The sequence below is a fragment of the Ptychodera flava genome, chromosome 22 (assembly GCF_041260155.1).
Source record: "Ptychodera flava strain L36383 chromosome 22, AS_Pfla_20210202, whole genome shotgun sequence".
In the NCBI taxonomy this organism is placed as follows: Eukaryota; Metazoa; Hemichordata; class Enteropneusta; family Ptychoderidae; genus Ptychodera; species Ptychodera flava.
Window position 1 is genome coordinate 7,030,684 of NC_091949.1, and position 23,436 is coordinate 7,054,119.

General features: G+C 39.1%; 1 protein-coding gene across 1 annotated transcript in view; it reads left to right on the forward strand.

Annotated features, from left to right (window-relative positions):
• The first annotated feature begins 574 nt into the window (after nucleotides 1–574).
• The window catches only part of LOC139123408 (RYamide receptor-like), a 60,313-nt gene continuing 37,451 nt past the window's right edge, over nucleotides 575–23,436 (forward strand). The window contains exons 1-2 of the mRNA XM_070689551.1: nucleotides 575–986; nucleotides 17,262–17,660. Of these exons, the coding sequence (XP_070545652.1) occupies nucleotides 633–986; nucleotides 17,262–17,660 (753 nt within the window). The 5' untranslated portion in view covers nucleotides 575–632. The remainder of the gene's footprint in view (nucleotides 987–17,261; nucleotides 17,661–23,436) is intronic.

A 23,436-nucleotide genomic window follows, 5' to 3' on the forward strand; every position in this document is an offset into this window, starting at 1 on the left:
ATAAGACTTTTCATCTTCGTAACAAAAACATTTATGCAGAGAAACAATGCCGTGTAGCTGTGAAGCCATTACCTTAAAAATGTGTTCTAATTAGAGTGATGATTAATTTAGCGAAAGACAATCAGGCCAAGATAAAATAGAAGTTTGTTTCTCATCCTACATCTCGTATAGAAATGATGCAGCTGCGCGGGCTGAAATAAAACAAATCTGGAATGTTTAGATGCCATGGTTATTCTTACACCCGGCTTGACGACGGTGATAATATACATCTTCAAAAGTGTAAATCGCGTGCATATGATCATATTATAACATTTCAGCGTTGACATTTTTCTCGTATTTGAGTTTTTCAAGTGAACATGAAAAAAAGAATGACGTGCGAGGATGAGAAACAAATAATTCAATTTTTGGCCACATTGCTGATTATTTTATTTTTTGGTTGGATTTTTAGTCCAGGGCAGCGTGCTTGCCAAGTTGTTCCAGTAACACTCACTCCTGGGGGCGCTCTTTGTTGTTCAGATAGTATATAGCTGAGGTTTGTCAGTCTAGTGTTTACATTTCGGTCGGGGACATTCAGGTAGACTGGTTGATCCTCGGGCGCCACAATCTCAAAAGAAAAAAAAACCTGACCAACGATGGAAAAGGCCGCAATATTACAGTATTTGGAGAGTTTAGCTGCCTTACAAAATTCAAGTGAACCTGGTAACGCAACCCAAGGGTTCGAACAAGAAGATTACCTGCGTCACGTATTACTTCTTGTCATCTATACACTAACGTTCATAATGGTGATGATCGGGAACGGAATTGTTCTCTTGGTGGCAGCTAGGACCAATGTACTTTCTGCTGATTTGAAACCGTACCTTTGCAGTCTTGCCCTAGCTGATATCTGCATTGCCATTTTCTGCGTACCGTTCATTTCGGCTGAAACGATTCTACAGGAGTGGCGGTTCGGAAATGCCATGTGCCCCATAGTGAAATACGTTCAACAGGTAAGATCTCATGCTCGTTTGAAACCCATTCGTAGTTCCATTAATCTGTCGTGATATGATTAATTCATCCCGTGTTTGCATCAATACGGGTTTCACCTGTTTGGGCGTCCCACAGTCTCAACCGTAACGTTCGCCGAAATGCCGCGAGCGATGGCATATCTCAATCGGTTGACTAGACTTTACAACGCACGTGTAACGTATCTTGCGTGATTATACACTGGTCTGTCTATCCGCCTATCAAGTCAATTAAAACGACACTGGAAGATTTATTCATATGTTCGTGTGCATAGAAAGCACTGCGGTAATTTCATGAAGTAAAACATTAAATATATGAAATAAGAATACCCATCGAAAATCATGGCTAGTTACACTGAGGTTAAGATGCTATCGCTGTCGTTGCATCATATTTTCAAAACAACGCCAGTTTCTGTAGTCTAGCATAACAGTAGCTGTCAAGTTAGAGTTTCACGTGTTGAGTGCTTTTTTCACCATGCCAGTGGTTTATGTATACCGCGAATACAGTCTGTATATTGAACAATGTGAGCTGTAAGAGCCAATCTGTAATACATACAGTTTTTGCAGAAAGCTGCTCGTAAACGATGTCTTTGAGGGCAACTTTTTCCAGCATCAGGGGGCGGGGAACATGTTTATTGGCGTTCATTTATCTGCATCAAAGGGCTGGGAACGGGTGGATAGGCGGTTTTTACTTAACATCCAAACAGGAAATTTCACTCTACTGCTGGGCGGGCAACTTGAGAAAAGGCCAAATTGGCGGCCACGGGGTATGATTCGATGGTATATGGGAGTTTGAGATCAAATAGTAATCGAGACAAAAGAGAAAATAGTGAGAACTTTTGTAGTTAGGAGAGGGCTGTTAGAAGTTTTGTTGGGAGTGGGGAAAGACGGAAAATTTCCTGGCGAGGGGAGTGGGGAGAGCGCAAATTTTCTAATCGTAGGGGAGAGCAGAGACGTACACCCCTTAATTTTCTCTCCAAAATTCTCCTTTCGAAATACGTAAGAATATGTTAAACACCTATGGCTACAATGTCTCAACAAGCTTTGTTGTCTGCTTCTGTTTTTCAATTTCAAATTTACATCACTCAAATAACATGGTGGAATACACTGATATATAAAACATAGTAAGGCATATTTTAAGTAACTTGCATACATTGAGATATTAGATAAATTCTAACGTTGCTACTGGCAATCAAGTTGCTTGTTTTTCTTTTTCCACGAGGGAATCAGCCACTTTTTGTTATGCACCGACAGCAATCGGCCTAGAAAAAAAAACTGACCCGTCTTTAGGGCTCGTTGGCCCTTCATAATTTTGGCCAACTCGCCTTGCGGCCTTGGCCAAAGAACGGCCGTATCCGAGAAAGGTGAAAGTTAACTTCAAGATCTTGTGTCGATGTGCACTGACTTGGAGACGGTGGGTGGACCGACACCCCAGACACACAGAAACATTCACGCCCATCACGTACTGTAAGGCTGCATTCAAAAATAATTTGGGGGGGGGGGAAGGGTCTGGAGGCATCACTATTTAAATCTTATTTTTTCAGATCCCCCTTCAACACAAACAATGATATTTAAATAACCCCCTCCGATGGTCAATATTTTTTCAAGTCCGCCGGGTCAATATTTTTTCAAGTCCGCCGGCTCAAACTATCATATAGTCGAATACTTATAAGGGATGAATGCGTAGTAAAAAGAAACATGTATTTTGCAGTTCTTACTTGGCATGTTTCACTGTCATGAGCGTCATATGACCCAAATTCTCCAAGCCATTTCTGCCACTGCCAGTAGGCAGTAGCAGGGCAGTAGTTTTTATTAACTTTGATAATTTTGACAATATTTTTGTATCATTGACAAATTACTTTCAGTCCTGACTCTAATTCAGTTATCACGAACAGTGTTTACATATACAGGCTTTGTCAACAAACTGAATAGTGTGTTTCAGCATGCTGTAGGGAGACAGAAGAAACTGTATTTGATGCATTGCATAGGAATATTGAAATAAAATTATCAACGATCGCAGCTTCCGCTCCGTAGCAAAGCCCACTTGTTTTTCCTATTGAAATTTAATGGGATTCATTTATTGTTAGATATTTCAAAATAAAAATCATAAGATGCGTCATGGTTTAAATTTTTTAATTATCACTAACATTAGGAACTTTGGATGACAAAAATGTTATTTATAGGGAACCAAAAGATTTTCAGACCCCTCTATACGCAGAGCAAAACTTTCAAGTCCCCCTACTACTCCCAGAATTTTCAAATCCGGCCTGAATTCCTCCAGCACCCCTCACCAGTATTTGTAAATGCGGACTGATGCACGCACTTAAATGTGATAGCAGTATTCTGCAGAAGACAGTTGGGTTTTCATGAAATCATTTGCGACATTTATTGATTCTGAGCTGAAAATCATCACACACTAAGCTGCGCTGCATACACAAAGACCTCTGGAGGGCGAAATCCCACAACACTTCTGATTTTATCAAAACCCTTCTCTACCAAACTCAAAATACGTTGAAATGCCACCACTCTGACTTGCCATAGTTTTGAAATCCCCCCTCAAAATAAAAATTGGCTTGGTTTTGGAATGTACTGAATTTTTCGATGTGTGTGTGTGTGTGAGAGAGAGAGAGAGAGAGAGAGAGAGAGAGAGTGTGTGTCTGTGTATTTCTCTTCCACTGGAGGAGGGCACTGCGTTAACCTGTTTTATTTTACAACTTCATCTTGTAAAACAGAAACAAAACACTCCTTCAGCTGTCAGGAAAACTGAACATTATGAACACAATTGTATAAAAGGGATAGCTGTACTACCAGGCGCCAAATGTAAAATAATTATTTTACACATTAGAAGAACATATTCATACGAAAAGGGTGTATTTGCATGCATTTATCAATAAAAAACTACTATAGCATAAGTATAAATAAATCAATACAGACATAAGTAAATACATATATGAGTGAAAATACATACATATATGTGAACCAATTCACACAAGACATATGAAGACAGACACATACATACATACGTGCATACGTACGTGCATACTTACATACATACGTACGTGCATTACATACATACATACATACATACATACATACATACATACATACATACATACATACATACATGCACTCACGCACGCACGCACATACATACATACATACATACATACATACATACATACATACATACATACATACATACATACATACATACATACATACATACACAAGCCCATATGCACTCATGCACGCACGCACGCACATACATACATACATACATACATAAGCCCATATGCACTCATGCACGCACGCACATACACACATACCCACACATACATATACATACATACTACATACATACATATCATACATACATACATACATACATACATACTACATACATACATACATACACACAACATATACACACATACAGGATCGAAAAGTTTACATGAGGGGAACGAAGTACGCATGCGTATATCCAGTCGCACACACACACACACTCACACACACACACACACTGCTACTCGGAAAAGTTTACATGAGGGGAACGAAATACGCATGCGTATATCTACTCGCACACACACACTGCTCTGAAAAGTTTACATGAGGGGGAACGAAGTACGCATGCGTATATCCACTCGCACACACACACTTACACACACACACACACACACACACACAACAAACACAGACACACATTGCTACTCTCTCTGAGATACACACACTGACGCGACGATCTGCAGGCCCGGAAGTGCCACACCGGGGAGCTCACTCCTAACTCGGACTCTACGTACCTCGCGGCGTCGAAGGCTAGTGACGATGACAAAGATGTGCGACACTTTTTCTCTTTCTTGCCTTTGTGTCGTGAGTCGGGTTCGTACAGGGCTTTACACAGTGGTAAAGTGGTAGCCGGCCTGAGTAATACTACACTGCTTAGAGGCCCCGTAAGGGTTTCTGACTTAATGGTACCTGCCATGCCGGCGAAGTTCTGCTGGGGTTAACGGCCCAACCCAGGCCAATAAACACTGGGAGTCGTGTATTACAGCTCTCTGCCATTCGGCTTATATTCTTTAATGGTTAAATACAGCATTCAACAGGAACAACAGCAACAGCTTACTGGAACTAAAGCAACAGCTTTACTGCTAAACTCTCTGCTCTCTAAACTCTCTGCACAGGGTGTTGTCTAAATGTCCGTCCCCAGGGGTGAGTAGGTGTTTCGTTGTATTGCTAATAAAGATATATTCTACCAACCTTTGGTGTTTTGGCACTGCCCTTGACAATCTTGCGTTAACGTTTTATCAACATGCTGTATCTATTATCTGATGAGTTTGAGTGCCTAATTGGCCAAAGTAATCAAGGGTAAATTACTAAGCTGTGGACGCTGTCACCAGATTATCACCGGATTAAATTTGACAAAGTCAACAACAAACGCGCCAGTAAGGTCTTCAGTTATACCTTACTGGCGCGTTCGTTGTTGACTTTGTCAAATTAATCCGGTGATAATCTGGTGACAGCGTCCACAGCTTAGTAATTTACCCTTGCTTACCTTGGCCAATTAGGCACTCAAACTCATCAGATAATAGATACAGCATGTTGATAAAACGTTAACGCAAGATTGTCAAGGGCAGTGTAAGTTTAAGACCAAAACACCAAAGGTTGGTAGAATATATCTTTATTAGCAATACAACGAAACACCTACTCACCCCTGGGGACGGACATTTAGACAACACCCTGTGCTCTCTGCTTACTTTACTCAGGATCGTACGTAGTTCCACTCAGCAGGGAATGAATGTCTGGAATGCCAAGTATGCCCACTGGAACTAGACAGCAACGGAGTACGGAGAACTGGAATTTTCAAACTAATATTAATAAACTCATTTTTAGTGCCTGATGTACAAGGCAGTGGTATTTTTTTACGAATTTTCATTAGTTCTACGCGTGAATTTTTTGATCGAAAAATTGATGCTTTGTAAAGTTTGGTCAAACATCAAATGTATTCACTTTTCCCCGGACGTTTTTGATGAAAGTCATATGGTCAACCCGGTCAATGTAGTATCATTCGACTCTTAATGGTACGAAATGTGTCAAACTGTCATCCGACCCCTATCGACCCCTAGCGTTTTCACGTAATGGGGGCTTTCTTTCTGCCTACTTTTAGTGATTTTCTAAATGTGGACGCCTTATGTAAACATAGCCAGGCCGTCAGGCCTGCAGTTGAGGACCGGGGCAGCAGGTCACCTCGACCCCTGTCCGTTTCGACCCAAGTAATTCACACCCCTTGTCGTTGTTTGTGGTCAAATCAATCCCGGTGCTTAGTCACTTCGACCTCAGTCAGTTTTCATGTTACATGTACCTGACAACGTTTTACTGAGTACATTATGCAACTTGTTTCTGTGAGAAAAACTGCTGGCTTCGCTACAACAATCCACGGGTAGCTGTGATATCGCAGCGGTACTTGTGGCGTGTCGAACGCGCTCGGGTCATTGGTTTGGGGTCATCGCCACAGTCCCTGTGGCGATGACCCCAATGACTCGATCGCGTTCGCCACGAGTACCGCTGCGATATCACAGCTATCCACGGGGCTGTGAACACTCTGATACTTGTGGGAGGCCTGGGGTACCCGGCCCCATTGTCATTTACTGACTGGGGAACGTGTCTCACTGAAGTACGGATGGATAAAGCATGTCATTTACTGATTTTTGGAAATAAAGCATTCGTCATTATCGCAATTGCTTGCCATATGCGGCAAGATTGGATGAGCGAGGCCGGTCCGCTCGCCTTGGTGTCTTGACGCCAAATGAGCCTATTTCCGGTTTAGGCGTTGGGCTTACAGCAATGCATTATAGGATATCTTCCAGGGCGGCGTGGATCATCAGTGTGTGTGTGTGTGTGTGCGAGTAGATATACGCATGCGTATTTCGTTCCCCCTCATGTAAACTTTTCAGAGCAGTGTGTGTGTGTGTGTGTGTGTGCGAGTAGATATACGCATGCGTATTCGTTCCCCTCATGTAAACTTTCCGAGTAGCAGTGTGTGTGTGTGTGCGAGTGGATATACGCAAGCGTACTTCGTTCCCCTCATGTAAACTTTTCGATCCTGTATGTGTGTATATGTATGTATGTATATATGTATGCATGTATGTATATGTATGTATGTATGTATGTATGTATGTATGTATGTATGTATATGAGTGTGTGGGTTTGTGTGTATGTGCGTGCGTGCGTGCATGAGTGCATATGGGCTATGTATGTATGTATGTGCGTGCGTGCGTGCATGAGTGCATATGGGCTTGTGTATGTATGTATGTATGTATGTATGTATGTATGTATGTATGTATGTATGTATGTATGTGCGTGTGTGTGTGTGTGTATGTATGTATGTATGTATGAATGTATGTATGTATGTATGTATGTATGTATGTATGTATGTATGTATGTATGTATGTATGTATGTATGTATGTATGTATGTATGTATGTATGTATGTATGCACGTACGTATGTATGTATGTATGTATGCACGTACGTATGCACGTATGTATGTATATGTCTGTCTTCATAGGTCTTGTGTGAATTGGTTCACATATATGTATGTTTTTTCACTCATATATGTATTTACTTATGTCTGTATTGATTTATTTATACTTATGCTATAGTAGTTTTTTATTGATAAATGCATGCAAATACACCCTTTTCGTATGAATATGTTCTTCTAATGTGTAAAATAATTATTTTACATTTGGCGCCTGGTAGCTGTACCCGCCCGGGAATTTTTCAGTATGTTTTGTTTTGTGCATCGACTGCAATTTCTTTCTCTACTCCTCACACTACGCTAGAATGAACATATATTCTGTTGTGCAACATACTAGTAAAGTCTTTAATCATTGTCATTGACGAAAAATAAAATCTAGTCTTGACTTGAACTCAATCTTAAGCAATGCTGACTGTACCCGTATAGCTGCGTTGATAAGCTAGAAACTGGACTTTTCATCACGCGTCAGGGAGTAGAACAAGAAACTGCAGTAAACACACAAAACAACATGTCACACCAGCACAGATTAGCCAAAAGTTACTGCTACAAATGGAGTAAGGTCGCTCTTGGGTCAAGTAATTGGCCTATTCTACCCATAAATCTGAGTTGTTACTGAAAGGCCATGTCAGATTATGTGTATACAGTTCCATTTGTATTCCAGATCTATTGTAAGTTGACCGAGTGTGACTTTCAATGTTCTAGTGCCAATTTACGGGATGGGGTCTCACAATCTGTTTTCGGTAAGGTTATCAACAGCTGGCATTCATTCTTAAGGACTGGACAGAAATTACAGGGAGGGGGAAGCCGGTGTTTTTGGATGGGTCGTTATTTTTTCGCGCAAGCATTTTAAAAAGGGTCATGAAATTTCAGGCGTGCCTTTTGGGGAGGGTCATACGTGTACAAGTACATACATGTACAAGAAATTTGATTTACGAATTTCACCGAAATGTTGACAGAAAGCACTTCATCCGATACATATTAAACCCCTTGTGAAAACGCTTGACTTATAAATTTGTTTATGGAAATGCCATCACTGTAACTCACTACATTGTAAGCAATCGTGTTTTTAGCTACCCAACATCTTTTAATGTGAGTTTACTTTGCATTTGGAACCTACTTTCGAGGTTATAAATTCGGTAAATTATCGGATTCGAACTCATAACGAACGGCAGTGAGTCACCTACCGAAGACATCGCATTCAAAACCGCTCGGATAAATCCCTACCCTTAAAAAGAGTGGTTCAATAATCGAGCTAAGTCGTTACAATTTTCTGACACACGCTGTAAAGTTCACTCGCACACACACACACACACACACACACACACACACACACACACACACACACATATTCGCTATCATGCATCGGACACAAACCTAATCAAAGCAATAAATACATTGCTACATTAGACTTCAGACCGAGTTGGTAGACAGACGATAGACAGCTCGCCAACTGAGAAATTCAACCTTCGAGATTTAGCTCGTTTGCGTCAAGAATTTGATGGTCCGAGCTTGTACATTGCAACGACACTATTGAAATCAATGACAAAACTTCACAATGCCACCCCGTCGTTATAAATTTGTTTCGTGAACGTCAGAATTGCCTGGGGCAAAGTGTACTCATTTGTAGAATTGCTAAGATACTGGCATATTTATAGCTCCATTATAGTGTCTTTTGATGTATTTTCCATCATTTATAAAACATTTGTAAAACAATGTATTTTTATACGCTCAAAATAATATCGAAATGCCTCGTGGTCAACTTGTCAACAGAGTGCGTGTGTACAATGCCCGGTATTGTATTACAGCCTTGTAAATACCAGCGAAATTTGTGACGTCTTCCTCATCATTATTACTGATAATGTATACAATTATCAAGCTGTATGGCCCCAAATAATTCTACTTCGACAAAGTCACTGGCATTGCCAAAACTATATAATAACAGCAATAATGTACTCCTTCCCGACCCATAATGAACTCAAGCTACTGTTTTAAGAGCACTAAGAGAGATTATGCTTATCTTTTCGTCAAAAATCGGAACAATTACAAAACATGGAATACTATCAATGATTTACTTTGTACTGGTAATAAAAAACCAAGCGTATATTCACGACTAGACCATCTCACTATTGATGTAGACGATGGCATGTCTGTAACTTACAATATTTCTCAAGACATTGTAAATGTGTTTAATGAGTTTTCATTAGTATTGGACCTAGATTAGCTAGCAAAATTAAAACGTCTCGTACATCGTATGTAGATTTTCTGTCACAGTCCTCCAACTCTTTTTTCTTTCTCTATCCAACAACTGATTTTGAAGTTCCCAATCTCTTAAGAGGTCTAAATATGCAAAACAGCTGGGTATGACAACATTTCTGCGAAGCTTTTAGTCAATGCTGCTGAATATATTGAAGCGCCACTTTGTCATATTTTTAATCTTTCTTTTGCAAATTGTAAATTTCTAGATGCTCTTAAAGTGGCTAGAGTAGTACCCAAGGTCCAAAAGAGAATCCTGCAAATTATTGCCCTATTTCAGTGTTACCTCTTATTAGCAAAAATTTTGGAGAACGCTGTCAATAATCGGCTGGTAAATTATTCTAACAAGCATGACTTTTTTATAAGCATCAATATGCAGGGCTCGAAATTAATTTTTTTCCCTGGTAGTCCACTTGGGCTACCATTTTTTGAAGTTGGTAGCCTAGTGACAATGGCTGGTAGCCCATGCATATTTTAATGTAGGGAATTTTTTTTTCAATAACAAGAGAAGAAAAAGCTATTTTTCAAGATTCTGCCCATGAAGTGAATTTGTTAGTCATTTGATGTGAGTACCTCGCACATTTATTACCCAAAGGAAACTTGTATAACGGACGACAGTGATACTAAAACGTTTGGTGACCAATCATTATATTGACAACCCGTTTCATTCTTAGAGTTGCATGTTAATTTTGATAGCCGTCATGGCAATGTCCACCACCTTCTGACCAGGGCTAAAAACAGAAAACAGACCGTTGGCTTTCTGTAGTAGGGAGGAGTTTGTGATTGATACATTTGGATCAAAATGCAATGAGAACACATTTTCATTGGCCATCATTTTCTTTGCCTGTCATCCAACTACATCAGTTGAGATATTGAAACTTTGTAATGCAAAGTTCCATCGCAAGATCGTCTTTGCAATTTGCAGAACAAAGTCATAATCTGGCTTTACTGTGTTCAGCATTTAGCTCGTCCAAAAGTGAAAGACCAGACAAGTACTGACTAAATTTCATTGTGCCAGACTTAGGTAGTCCATATAGTCTACCATTTCATGGACTTTGGTAGCCCCAGAGAAAAGTTGGTAGTCTGTGGACGCGGGACTAATTTCGAGCCCTGATATGGTTTTCGTAAGAAACATAGTGCAAAGTTGCTTCTTATAAATTTACTGAGTCACTGACACCACAAATTGACCAAGGAAATAGTACAATAGGAATCTTCTTAGATTTTTCCAAGGCTTTTGATAACATTGATCGCAAAATCCTCTTGGCAAAGCTCTTACATTATGGTGTGAAAGGAAATCCTTTACTATGGTTTGCAGACTATCTGAATCAGAGATATCAGTATGTGTACATATGTAGATTGTATTAATTCTGTTCAATTACCTGTCACGTGTGGGGTCCCTCAGGAGGTCAATACTTGGTCCTACACATTTTCTGATTTACATTAATGATCTTCCAAATTCAAGTGATTATTTCGACTTTCGTCTATTTCCAGACGACTCGAACCTTTTTCATACATATTTTAATAACATCAACTGTATTGATCTTTCACTAGTAGAAAATCACTTGAGAAATGTAACACGTTGGTGTGACGCTAATAGGCTCACCTTAACCATAAGTAAGACAAACTATGTATTTTTCCATAAAAATGTAGAGCAGTGTATTTACATGGTAATCTGTGTGAGAAAAATCAATCTCTAGTTCAGCGGCACCAAGCGTCATTTGTCGGAGTAATTATTTATGCGCACCTTACGTGGAAACCACACATTTCAGAGGTAAACGCGATGATAAGAAAGAAGGCCGGAATATTATTTAGATTCAGACACGTTGTACCACAAAGTATTCTCATTTTGCACTATATATCATTTATTCAACCCCATGTAACATATGGCTTAGAAGTATAGGGGAATACATTTTCATCGTATCTTAATCCAATTTATGCCACTCAGAAAATGTGTATGCGCAGTACAACATTCTCTAAATTTAGAGAGCCATCTTCACCTTCATTCTACATTCTACGTATTCTGGATCTTCATCAGTTCTACAAGTTGCTAGTCTGTACTTTTATGTTTGATTTACTCCATCAAAATGTTCCTCACGACTTATCATATTATTTTCGTATTGTAGACCATTGCTACGATACCCGCCAAAAGGTGGACATGAATTTAGTATTGCCTAGAACTTATAAATCTGCAGGTCAACAATCTCTTACACAGTTGCAAAACTATGGAACACATTGCCGAATTCTATTAAAAATCAAACATCTAGGTATAAGTTCACAAAAGTCCTGAAAGACTATGAGGCTCTTACGAGAATGTCTTGCTATGTATTAATGTGCCTACGTATTTGGTCGAATTCGAAGGTAAAACGAATTCTAACTGTAATAACCTAAATTTGTGTATTTTTTTAACTGTCACAGATATCTTCTCTCCACAAAAGTACATGTATCATTTATTGACAGCAGCCCATGATAGCTTTTGATAATGCGATGTACATATGAGTTAACGGGGCTAGGCTCGACTAGCGCATGGATAGCTACATGTTGTCAATGTATTCTGCAGAATTTGAATTGTATTATGTTACTTTAAGCATAAAAATGACAATAAAATGATGATGATGATGATGATGATGATGATGATGATGAAGTAAACTTTACACTTAGTCTACATAATTTGCTCGGCGTTGCCTCGAACACTATATTATGTATTTTAGAATTTGCTTTCGTCCAATTTTTTGCCTGGAGGGGGTACATTATTGCTTCAACCATAATGCATAAACATTTATAACTGTGACAGATGCCTTATTGTATCGCTCGAGTATCATTGATACTGTAAATCTTGCGTATCACTTATACTGCTATCTCATAACCGTTCTTAAAACAAACAAGCATAAAAACAAACAAACAAACAAACAAACAAACAAACAAAATACTTGACAATCCTTACCATTGTAAAATAAACCATTTCGTTTCATGTAGACACAAAAGATAGAAAAAATGTTACGAGCTTGTGTTTTTCACGTGTTTTCTGGTTGCGAATATAACTTTGGGACCTGAAACGCCACGAGTTGATGCTAATTTTCCGCAACAGCATTAATCATAACGAGAGGAGAAGATAAACATTTAACATAAAAAGTAATCTCGAGGGGATATTCATATCTCTCTGTAAAGTTTCATAATTAATTTTGAACGAAGGTCTTTCTATTTTATGAGAGCAAATAGGCCAGTCTGTTAGGAGGTATTCCCACCATATTTTCAGAACAGAGGACAGTTGAACTCAATTGTACTTTCGTAGGGTCCGATACGGACATTTGTGCAATGACGCACGTCTCCATCGAAATATAATGAACAAAAGAGTCAGACTAGCTGTCTATCTATTTGTCAGTGTATATAGTTTATCAAAGCGATTTACCAATCAAATAGTCAATCAATATACAAATCAACTGAAAGACAGTCAGTTTTAAATTCCTGTGGGTCAATATTTCTATCTATCTGTTTGTCCATTTCTTTATGCGGATAATTACATGCGCAACAGTGTTTGGTGACAAACATCAAACATGGGAAACAAAATGAACAAAACTATCTTATTTTAGCAAATGAATCAATAAATAGCCAATCAGTCGACCAATTAATAATCAACTACCCCATTACATTATAGATAAATGAAACCAACCATCCGATCAGTAAGACATGTCTCTCAGTGTAAGTTCATTTGTCTGTCTACTGCTATCTATTTATCTATCTACTTATACCTACCTACTATCTGTCTGTCTGCCTGTCTACGTCTATTCATTTAACTATTACACCAGTTGAATTATTTTCGCGACAGCACACACAGACCAGAGTCTCTATTTTATTAAAAGCGATAAGAAAATCCATCAAATAATGCTCTTTAAATAGAAATGATTGGCAACCAGACTTATAATGCTGATTTTCACATGTTGCTTTGTAGACAGTGACGTTTAGGTTACATGGATACATTCATCGTTGCGGGTCATTTAAAAAATCCCACATTCACGTAAAAACCTATCCTGTGGAAATCAATCTGTAGCCTCTATGGAACGGCCAAGAGATCATAGCGCACTTAATTGATTGACATGTATCCGACACAGATTTGCCCAGAAGGGTTACTGACAGGACCCGTTCCTTGACAACTATTTTGTGCCAATTTACGCCTACCGTAACCTTGGCCGCAGTAGACGAAAGTAACGACCAATACAGACAGACTGTATGACTACATATGACGGACTGACTGGCTGACTGACTGACCGACTGTTTGCCTGTCTGTCTGTCTGTCTGTCTGTCTGTCTGTCTGTCTGTCTGTCTGTCTCTATGTATGTGTGTGTGTGTATGTATGTATGTATGTATGTATGTATGTATGTATGTATGTATGTATGTATGTATGTATGTATGTATGTATGTATGTATGTATGTATGTATGTATGTATGTACGTATGGTATCTTCCTTAAAATACATGCGAAGAATGTTAGTTCAACGAACATTACTATGGGGAAAATACAGCAAGAGCTACATCTGATGACGCCACAACTTTAATTGTGATGGGTTTTCTTAGAAAATACGAGCGGAAGATTACCTATTATTGGGAAAGTAACCGATTGATGGTGACAGTTCGCATTACAAGGATATTTCTTTTAAAGTACGCTGCCTCACAATTGTACACTTTGCGGTTTTGCTTTTCCATATGTCAAGAGCGAAGATTGATGAACAGAGATAAATTTCGCTTTAATCGCCGTTTAGCTATGGTGTCGTTAGATTCGGATTTTGTAGCATAAGCTGCGAGGTCAGCTAACCACCTGTGCCCAGCAGCATCTAACTTTGATGTGGTGAGGACTTAAGTGAGCGGGTTGTTGTCAATAACAAGTCTGACCTGATCCTCACCACAGTAAAGTGAGATGCTGCAGGACACAGGTGGTTAGCTGCCCTGGCAGGGTATGACTTAACACTACACAATAGTGTTGTGGATCAAATGCATAGCTAGAGGCGCTAGAAAATCCGTTTAGCTTGTATCCTTGGGAGCAAGTAGTTTGCAGTTGTGCCTTGGAATATTATCGATGTCTGTTTGGTTTTATTAAGCCCATCGATAGGTGATTTAGTCAATCTGTGCCTATTTTCTTCGAAACTTTGGCACCATATATGATAGCATACCTGGCCCAGTACCAATAACCAACGAGTTTCAACCCTTTGAGCGATAACTGATGTTTTGAGGTATTCATATAAAGATGACGGCTAATCTATGATACTAGTATGTCCTTCAGAAAGTTTGCTCAGATGCCTACAAAGTCCATATTTAGAGGGAGGGGGTCGTTGGAACTGCGGCTGTGCGACTTTCTCGATTATAAACAATGTTAGTATTCCATGCACGATATCTGGATGCATCAGATCAATGTAGTTGCGACTTTTAAATTTAAATTATGAAAAACATGTTTCAATTTTCACCAATCGCAGGCGTACCATGGATACAGTGTTTACATTGGTCCCATAGGTCCCATACAACCTTTGATTGCAGTTCCAACGACCCCCATTTAAATTCCTGCCAGCATATGGTTCAATCCAACGACCCCCATTTAAATTCCTGCCAGCATATGGTTACTCACATGAAATACGTGTCAGGAGTCTGTCTGATTGCTACTACAGTTGAGTAGATTGTGTTCAAAAAGAGATATGTCTTACAATTTTTATCCAAAAAGTACAATTTTAACTCTCGGTGCTTGTTTTGGTACGGTTTGTTGGTATAGCTCTTTTGTCGCAGAAGAATATGAGATGTACAAAGGAGATAATATCATTATGAAACCCGCAGATCGTACATAAATATTGGTTTAAAGTGCCCATTAGCGGAGGTCGATGTTAGTGTTGATGTTTATTAATTATTTTAATTATAATATTGGATAAACATTTTTTCATATGGAAAATGTATGTAAAAGACATATCTAAACATACGGACGAAAAATAGTACATTTAAAATATTTATGATAAGGTTCAATTGTTTTAATCCCACTTTGGATCTTTTAATTTTAATTATATTACCATGCCCTGACCGCAGCATTTTAATAGGTCGAGCTGAACCTTATGGCCGACCACAAATATGCAATAAAGGTTTGTTTATGTGCCCGTGAATATGAATAATGTCGTAAACATCGTAACTTTTCAGCTAAAACGTAAATTGTAATTTGCACAAAGATCATAATCAATCTTAAAATAAAATGGAACAATTGTGGGCCAAGTTTAGACCCTGTTTTGAAAAAAACTCCGGATTTGCAAAAGTTTTACAGGGCGCGCACTACTCACTGACAAGTTCTGGGGCCCCGTTGTCGTTCGCGTGGGAAATTTTCGTAAATTTTGACCGTTTTGGGGGCTCTTTGATAATATAATGGAAATAACACACTCCGCGCTGACCATTTACGTTTATTTATGGGCAAGAGCAAGAGGAAAGCCAAAATTAACGGGCTCAGTAAGCCTCACCCGTTAATTTTTGGCTTTCCTCTCGCCCTTGCTCATAAATAAACGTTAACGGTAAGCGTGTAGCCCGTTATTTCTATATTTTTGTATTCGGAGAGGGCATTAAAGGTATATAATCTTCAGAGTGTAATTGTCTTCATAACTACTATTAAATGTCAAGGCTTCAATCAGCATTGGCCAGGTTCGTTGAAATCATGATGGTGCGACAGTTTGTGAACAGAAAATCACAAGTATCATTGCGATCCGTAGAAGTGACATTAATAATATTAATATTTAGCAAACGTGTCTTTTGGCGTCAACGAAATTTCTCCTCGGTGAGACATTTTGTGATATAAGCAAAGCCTTAAGAGTGGGAAGCAAATGTACCAAAATAATTCCTTGTGTCCTTTGTTACAGTCAGCGTATTTTTGTTTTGTGAAACGCAAAATTACAACTACGTTGCACAGCAGTCGTTCAATGCTTTACTGAGTCACGCAGTGCAAATTGTAGGAAGGCGGAAGAGCACTGCAAAATCTCCAAATGGTATCCAAAAACGTTACTGTTTAAGGTATTATTCCCCCACACACAGCGCCACTGTACGCTAACCATTGCTTCACAACCACTATTAAATGTCAAGGCTTCGATCATGGGTCAGGTTCGTTGAAACATCATGGTGCGACCGTTTGTGAACAGAAAATCACAAGTATTGTGTTCTAATTGCGATCCGTAAAAGTGACGTCAGATTAACATTTAGCAAACGTGTCTTTCGACGTCAACGAAATCTCTCCTCCGTGAGGCATTTTGTGATATAATTGCTTTTCTTCGGCTTTGTTGGTAAGCTTAATAGTTTGGATAAGCATGTTGTTGGCGAGATAGTTATGAATGAAACTTTTAAAAATCTGAACTCGGTATATTTCTCCCTGATCTGAACAAAAGTTAGAAAGTATCGAAATTCTGACGAACTCCTTTTTCTATATTACGCAGACTCTGATACATGTATTATTTCTTTTGGATAACTGATTACAGGTTTCCGTCATGGTCAGCATCTTCACATTGACGGCTGTCAGCATTGACAGATTCCGGGCAGTCGTACATCCTCTGCAGATAAGAACGTCGATATCACGCAAGAAGGTTGTCGTAACGGCCATCTGGTTCATCGCTATGTCTCTCGGCATCACCCAACTGGTTGCCTACCGTGTGGAAGTTCACTTTCTGAACTTCCGTCCCAGGCCCGTCTGCAAGAACATATTGACGGACAGTGCACAACTCATTCAACGGTTTTGCGTCTTTCTGGGCCTGTTTGTCATACCGTTCACCGTGCTAGTCATCACCTACAGTCTTACCGCCTGCAAGTTGTGGCGCCACAGCCTGCCTGGCGAGCGAGACAGGCAACAATTCAGGCGGAACCAGCGTGGAAAGAAGAAGGTATGAAGCAGAACATTAATTACCTTTATTCAAAATGTTTCATCTCCAATTGAAAAAAGTAAGCTTCACTAAAAATGTGTCGTGAGTTGGAATATCAGAACGTGACTTGTACATACTTTCCCCTTTGGCAAACAAAACTTAATCAATCTTACTTGTTGAATTTACAGCATTGTGTTGGACATTTTATGGTCCTTCAAGTGTAAAGAACGTGATACTAGGAAATTACAATTTAAATTTTTCCGTCACATGCTGAGGACTGAGCGATTCTAGTCGTCGGTCAGATACTGCCGTTTACCGAATGCTCCATTGTGTATCCCGTGGAATAGCGATTTCTGTTGAAATGATAACATCGTCATGTCGGAAAGCCTTTGAGTAATACACAGTAAGCCATAATGTACACACAATTAGCCCGATTATATTACAATTTTGGCAGATCTCATCGAAAGTAGCTATCTTCACTGATATTTGACGCTTCCATTATTCCAAGTCTCGCGTCTGTCTCCACCTCGTCTGTCTCGATAGACAGGACAGTTCCGTGCCTCATTTACTTTACGCGCAAACTCTATTACGAAATGATCTGTGTTAGTTTGTTTGGGGCGTCAGGAAAAGGTGCCGAACATATGGCATCAACGTTATTACCTAGGCAACAAAAATAACACCCTTAATATAACAATTCATCGTAGATGACACAGTCCCAGCCTTTATCTTAGGATATTTAATTACCTGTAACTGAAGTCAGTATAATGTTGGAATTAGAATGTATACGTAGCTTTATGTTATTGCATCTTGTCTTCGTGCACAGTTTAAGGTGGAGAAGCACGTTGCCATCACATTTTTTTCAAAGGAATATTTCTCATCAAAATTGCAAGGAAAACTCTCGTACTATATATTTTCAAAAAGCAGAGGATCTAAAGTTTAGTATGGAAGCAATAATTTACGGATGAAGGGATGTATATTTGGGGTAATAAACCTCGATTTTTGTATAAATGATAACAATTAATTTAAGTCAAAAACTTGACACTCTTCTGAAATGTAATATTTCACATCAAAGAAGAGTATATGTCGAAAAAAACGACTATTTTAGTTTGCGTTATCTATCCCCATTCTAAAATAGCAGAGGTTGAAGGACTGCCACTCAAAAAAGTGATTAATACATGATTAGCATATTTAAATGCTGTTATTCAAAATGTGCTGACTTTATTGCCAAACGAAATAATCGTCTTGATATATAGCATTTAAAGAACATTATATGAAAATGTCAGAAAATTTGACTCAGGCAAAGTGGAGTTAAATTCTTTGGAAATATTGAAATTTGGAGAAAAGAGAAGCCATGAAATCGGGTGATGTTCATACATTTGAATAAGTTAGCAAGTGTTTATTACTCAACTTACGACTGTTTGGCAAGCTAAAAGGTGAACAATACCAATATTTTAATCTTAGGTTAAAAGAATAATTATAATGGAATGAAAATTTGCAAAAATACTGACATTTGAGCAAAATACCCTGTGTTGGGTGCAGCGCCCCTTAAATGAAAATGGTCTCGGTACTCTTGTATACTGGTTCCAGTTTGACAAAATTAAACGAAAATTAATTGGTTCTTGTTGGCAATATTGGATCATATCAGATAAAATAATTGATATTCATTTGTACTTCCTGGTACAGTGCCCTTGTGTAAAGTTTTATTTCAATAAGTCCTAAAATTTCTGAGCATGTCTCTGGAGAGACAACAGAGAAGATGACCGCCAAATGTAGATACAGTGGAATTTGATTGAGTATCCGGTTTGCCTTGCAGAGCTCGACGAGTCTACATGTTGCTTATCATTAGAAAAGTAAACATTTGCAACAAATTGAGTCTTCGTCTTTGGTTGGTGTTAGATTACAGTTCGCGGCAAACTTTTCCCATACACTGTCTCGTCACTAGACTTGGTTCAAGTCTGTGATTTGTGAATGTTTGAGTGGAGTGAACGCAATGATTTGTATTCTGCTTTCATGTGAAACGCGCGCGTGAGTGGACGCGATGAGTAGGGTGAACGCGATGAGTGGAGTGAACGCTATACAGCGGAGTTTCACCCGGAACCACAGGGGGGAATCCGGCAGAAACTAACTCACTACTGCGCAGACTCAAACGCAACGCATTCAATCGCTGGAAAAACCTGGCGTGAGCTGCCAAATTCCGGATAGGTTTGTATGAAATAGGAGAGACACGAGAGAAACTATTATAAATGATTTTATTTTTTTTAAATTCACCGACTTGAACCAAGTCTATCTCGTCACGATCACTGCAGTCGTTTCAGTATGTCACTCACAACAAGCATTTCACTGCACTACATGCACATCACCAGTTTTCTTTAAGGTGTTTACTTTTAAATTGGGAACTTTATGAAGAATCAAGTACTTTTCTTCTCCTCTCGATGTCAGCAATCACGACAACAGTTCCTTCAGCATGCAGTCTGTAGCATTGCCAGTGAAGTCTACTCTATCGACAAGTTTGACACGATACAACTCTGAATATTGTCAACCAGAAAATGCTAAACACTCCTGCATGAAACTTTAATCCCGCTTTCTCTTTTCTCAATTGACACTTCTCTGAGCTACAAAATAGACTTGAAGAAAAGTGTTGATTTTGCACATGCAAGTGCAATTCGATCAACACGGTACATTTTGTGCCATTGAATAACACATCCAGTGTTTCTGAAATAATTCACTGTATTTTGGCACTTAATTTCCCGGACGGCATCATACACAACGGGTTTAGCATGGAGGGGACGGTGCTATCTCTCTGCCTTCAGAATATTCTTTACCTTTCTGAAGAAATACGATGTTCTACTATGATAAAACGCCCAGAGTTAGTCCGCCGGGTTGATGTTGAGAACTTTTCTCGAGATATAGATCCGACACTCGAAAAATATGCCAGTGAGTTTTGTCTGGGTTGTATTTCCAAAATCAAAGTACACAAATAGCTGACAGAAAAGTTTGATGATGTGCTATAGCTATAGTGCGGTGTCAAGCTTGTTATGCATGAGTGGCATGCTGAAACGACTGTCATGATTGTAGACTAGACATGGGTAACGTTCGCCGAGCGCGCTGTATAATCTAACATCAAAGACTGAATTTGTTGCAAATGTTTACTTTTCCAATGATAAGCAACATGTAGACTTGTCGAGCTCTGCAAGGCAAAACGGACACTCGATCAAATTCCACTGTATTAGATCAGAAAACAAAGAGATGTACAGCTGCATATCTTTGCAAAAGGATAGAATGAGAATTGAGACATGGAACAGCAAGACACTGCTATCTTGTTAAAAAGATCTAAAGTGGTGTTTTAATACAGCCGACCACTTGATAAAAATCAGTTTCAGGTATTGAAAGCCATACGATCCAGACTGATACCGCAACTCATATTCCTAAAGGTATATGCCTAGGCATGTCAGGGCAATGGTTAATGTATGGCCGACATATATTAGTTCATTTACTTGACCTATGTATGACCAACACAGTTTTGAGGTCTGATGAAGTTGAGTGCATTTGAATTTTGATGTAAAACGATTCATTAAAGCTGCGAATGAGCTTATATTCTGCAAACTATGCCAACAAAACTTTTAAAACGGTAAGATCATAGAACAGTTTGAGTGCGCACTCTGCACAGCTACATCAAATCTTGAGACACACTAAAACACACCAAAAATCATTCATTATTCAAAAGACTCTGAATTACTCACACAGCAGCAACCTTAATACATCTTTACATGATCTTGCTATGTGTCAGTTTAAGACAATCTGAACGACAGTTTTCAATTTTCAAGTAAATTATATATTTTCGTAATATATGAAAGCATGGAGGCCATAGTAGATCGGATGACGGCATATTTCATTTTGCATATCGACATGAATATGCAAAATCGACATGCATATGTATATGGCATAATGTGTTGTGCTTATACTAAGTTTGACACAAATAGGTCCAGTCACGCTAGTGAAATAACTGCGGACTGATGGACGCACGCACATATCCATGGACGGACGTATGGGCGGACACAACCAAATCCATAAGTTCCCGCTTCGGAATTTGTTTGGCGAAGACTAATAATAAATTAAATTTAATGATGTTATTTAACATGATTTGCGCCAAAAGTCTAAATGGTGTCCCCATCTTTCGTTTCCGACATTAAGTTTTACATTGTTGGTACTTGAAAATGGCTCAAAATAACATCCACAAAGGATAAACAAGGGATCTGTCATTATTTATAGCCTTGAGGGTCGGGTGAATTTCATCGAAAACTTCGAAGTTTCGATCCCCCTGCCAACCATGATGAATTTGAGTAACTCCTCTCTCTAACACAGAAATTTTGACTGACCCCCATTTAAAAAAGTTAAATATCGATACATATATTTTTAAAATTTACGAAAAGACAACAAATGTTGTCATAAATCCTGTTGTACTCTGCTAGACGATCATCTATCATATCTGCTAGATTATCATCGGTTATCTCATGACAGTTGTAAAAGGTGAAACCAACAAAATGAAATTCAAAGTCACAACAAAAGATAGATATAAAAGCTCACGCAATACCCGGTATCCAACAATATGATTTTGATGGTATATATATATATATATATATATATATATATATATATATATATATATATATATATATATATATATATATATATATATATATAGGGACCTACTTTCATTCGCGTGCTCCTTTAATTTATTTTTCAATAAGTGATATTCTATTGATATATTCACTACCCACACTTTCATTTCAAGCTGTTCCACCAGTAGTGATATATTTACTATAGGTACCCATCTAGTGGTACCCAACATCATGTCAGTTGCAAATGACCTTAGGAATGAGCTCGAGGAGATTTTCAGATTGTATAAACTTTGGCACTTACTCGATGAACCTATCCCACAAGACATTGAAAGATGCTTCCCTGGCTGGTTATGTCAGAGCAGATCCGAAACCCAGTGAGGATCCCAGTCTAAAGAGGGTTGAGGACTGACCTAGATAGCCTGACCTCCTCACTCAGTGGTGTCTTTGACGATGCAAAAGCTCAGTTTGAGGTCGATGGTACTATCATGGTCTTTGCTACCTGGTCGGTGGTCAAAGAGGACCAGGACCGCATTGACTATAAAATGAAAGGTATGTCATATGCCATAGTGGAACTGAACAGACAATGAAAGATCAAAAGGCAGCACAGTTACTTGCCACCATTCCAGAGAGTGAGTTTATTCTGAAAATCAAATTTCTGGGCGAGGTAAACCAAGGCAACTGGTCTGTCGAAGACAAATTTGACCCGGTCCATGCTGAGAGAAAGAAGTCGCAGGCTGTCATTGTCATCACTCAGGGCACAAAGCCTGGTTTACTGACTGGGATCGATAAAGTGTACTATCAGCAAGCCTACCCAGTCACCTTGGTCATATATGGGCTCTACCCCCTAAGAGACTCAGACCCTGCCAACCTGGCCTGACTAAGAAAGGGTGACTTCAACTGTGTGGGCCAGCGAGTCAGGGAGCACTTTGAAGGTGCTCTGCGGGACAAGGGGCTCATACCCCCATGGTGCTAGAAAATATGGGAGTGGGAGGAGAGAGTTCATGTGACTGGCGCCACTGTCGGTGATGTGGCCAGACTGGAAAATATCCTCAAAAGGGCAATCATTCTGCAGGATATTGTTGGTGAGGACATTTACAACAGTAGGCAGTATGATAGTGTAAACTATCGCCCCATGAGGCTCATCTACCACAATGGCCACGCCTGGTCAAAACAACTGC